Consider the following 2,628-nt stretch of genomic DNA (forward strand, 5'->3'; position numbering starts at 1 on the left):
CTCCGCCCCATGCGCTCAGCACCGCGGACAGCTCCGTCCGCCGCGCTCAGCACCGCGGACAGCTCCGCCCCATGCGCTCAGCACCGCGGACAGCTTCGCCACTGCGCCCCCGGCGTCGCCCCCTCCCCTCCGCGCCCGCCTTCCTGCCCCTCGGGGTCCTCCGTTCCGCTCCTGCCCACGGCCCCTTCCTCCTGCAACAGACGCTTTGCCAAAGCTATTGCCATGGGCTGCGTCTGCACCCTTCCCGCTCCCGGAGAGCCCCCAACCCCAGGCTGCTATTAGACGGGGCACGTTTCAACCGCCTGACTCSGTCCGCTGAACTTTCTCAGGTAGATGTCCTCCTTGGAATAACAATTCACGCGAGGTGTCCACACCCCCAATCCCTGTTTCTGGCCATTTTGTATGCACTTCCTTGCGGGACACCCCTAGGCAGCACCTTCCCCTCTACGAATTGCACTGCACAACGGTGCACCACCACCACCCCCACACACACTACAGGGGAAGAAAAAAATGTCTCACCTTTTAAAAGCTTATTAATAATAGTAATAATATTTTAGAGCCTGTCAGCATAAATAACTCGCACTTGCTAAACTGCGTCCTCTGCTTCTTGCCTCAATGCTTCTCATGATCAGAGAAGCGGCTCCAGACATCTGCCGTTTCCGAATCAAGAAAAGTGAAATTAAAATAGTCAAATAACGATGAAAATGTGCCCGAGCCCAGTCCCGGCGGCGGGCACTCCGCTGGCTCGCAGCGACACCTAGAGCCCAGCCCCTGGCCGGGCCCCGTGTCCCCGCGTCCCCGGCCACGCCGGGCAGGGCCGGGGCGGGCCCCGGCACCGCCACGGGCCCCCGCCCGCAGCGGCCGGGCCGAGGAGCGCCAGCGCTGAGAGTCAGGAGCTCACGGAGAAAAGTCAAGGCAAGTTCCTGCCAGTGCTGGTCCCTGGGGGCTATCAGCACAACAACCACTTCGGGGGCGGTTTAAACCGATTTGCCTTCTCGCTGGCCAAAGCGTGCTTGCTCTATCGACCGCAAAAGTTTTTAAGAAGGGGTGGGAAAAGGGATGGGGAATTAGAAGACAAATCACGCAAGTTTTTTGTGAACACAACTCTCTCCTCCAAGAGAGTCAGACATGCTACCTCGACTTTAAGCGGTGACTTTTCTAGGAAGGTTTTGAGAAGACCCGAGCCCAGCAGCCAAAGCTAGTGGTGCGTCCCAAACAAGCAATAAGTACTTTCAACCGACAGAAGCATTACTCTGAGCTGCAGCCATTTGCTTTCCCTTGGGTGTTTCCACATCCTTACACTCCTTTGCAAACCTAACCATCACCAAAGATGAGGAGCCGCCCGGTTTRATCTACTGCCAGCCCTTCTTCATCTGCCCCCTTCCTAAATCCGCTCCTTCCCTCCCCGACAGAACTAGGAGCAAGTGACCCAAGGCAGTTTAACCCCATCAGCCACAGCAGCAAGCCGGCGGCTTGTGTGAGTCATTCGTTACTAAGGCAATGTGCAGATGCACCCTTAGAAGTCGCTTCTCCCCCTAGCAGCGCGGGAGCGGAAGGTGCGCGGCCGAAGTTTGCACCTTCCCCTGGGGGCTCGTCCGCGGCACCCGGAGCCTCGGCGGCGGCCGGGGGCGGCGAGGAGRGAGCCGAGGCCGAGCAGCGGCTGCTCAGGGGTTAAAAAGTTTCCCCGCGGCCAAGCTCGGCAGACTGCCGGGAAAGCGAGGAGGGAGGGAAGAGGTGAAGCCTTCTGCCCCAGGGGGGAGTGTTAAAGGCTGAAATATGAAATAATCGCTGAAAACAAACAAACGAAYGAACAAAACACCTTGCAGCCTCGCCTGGAGGGAGATCGCCGGAGCCGTCCCCAGCCGCCGAGCCCCCAGGTCCCCCAGCCCGGCTCCGCGGCAGCAGAGAGCCGCGCAAGGCAAACGCCAAGTAAGTGAAGGAAGCCCGGAGGCAGCGCGGAGGCCGGCGCGCCCGGGAGCCCCTCGCACGGGTCAGGGTGCTCCGGCCGAGCACCGGCCCCGGCGGAGGAGGGGTGCAAAGAAATGCACGGGAGGGAAGGCGAACGACGGCGGCGGCTCGCAAGAAATCGCAGCTAGGGAGGGCACAGACAGAGAGACAGACACACACACACACACACACACACACACACACACACACGGCAGGATTGGGGAGTGGGGGGACCCAAAACAAAACAAAACGCGAGCAGGACCGGCGCTTACATCCTCCTCCTCGCAGTCACTTCGCGGCTGGTACTGGAAGCGGGGCCGGCTGTTTTCCTGTTGCAATGGACGCGGGGTCTTGGCGGCAGCGCTGTCTTCCTCGTTGCACTGAGCACCCAGAAGGTGACTCGCTTCAGGGGGGACGGGGAAYGATCTGGAGGTGTTGATCTTCCCGCTGAACCTCTGGTACAGCGAAGCCATGAAGTCAATCCGCGGGAAACGAGGGGGAGAGAGGGAAAGAGAGACGCTTCTCCCTCTCTCTCTCTTTTTTTTCCCCCTCCTCTCTTCTTCTTTGGCTACAGCATGCTACACGCGAGCGAGTCTCAGTCACACATCAGTGGAAGGGAGAGCGAGGGTTACTGGTCCCCGTTCCTCTACACCAGCATCCAGGGAGAAGCGGCGGGGGGGG

At 60.0% G+C, this 2,628-nt stretch overlaps 1 protein-coding gene across 1 annotated transcript in view; it reads right to left on the reverse strand.

Annotated features, from left to right (window-relative positions):
* DPP6 (dipeptidyl peptidase like 6) overlaps nucleotides 1-2,420 on the reverse strand; it is a 425,270-nt gene extending 422,850 nt beyond the window's left edge. The window contains exon 1 of the mRNA XM_085316409.1: nucleotides 2,220-2,420. Coding sequence (XP_085172535.1) covers nucleotides 2,220-2,420 — 201 coding nt within the window. The remainder of the gene's footprint in view (nucleotides 1-2,219) is intronic.
* Nucleotides 2,421-2,628: the final 208 nt, after the last annotated feature.

The sequence above is a fragment of the Rhea americana genome, unplaced genomic scaffold, assembly GCF_003343005.1.
Source record: "Rhea americana isolate MKP2758 unplaced genomic scaffold, rheAme1 scaffold_47, whole genome shotgun sequence".
In the NCBI taxonomy this organism is placed as follows: Eukaryota; Metazoa; Chordata; class Aves; order Rheiformes; family Rheidae; genus Rhea; species Rhea americana.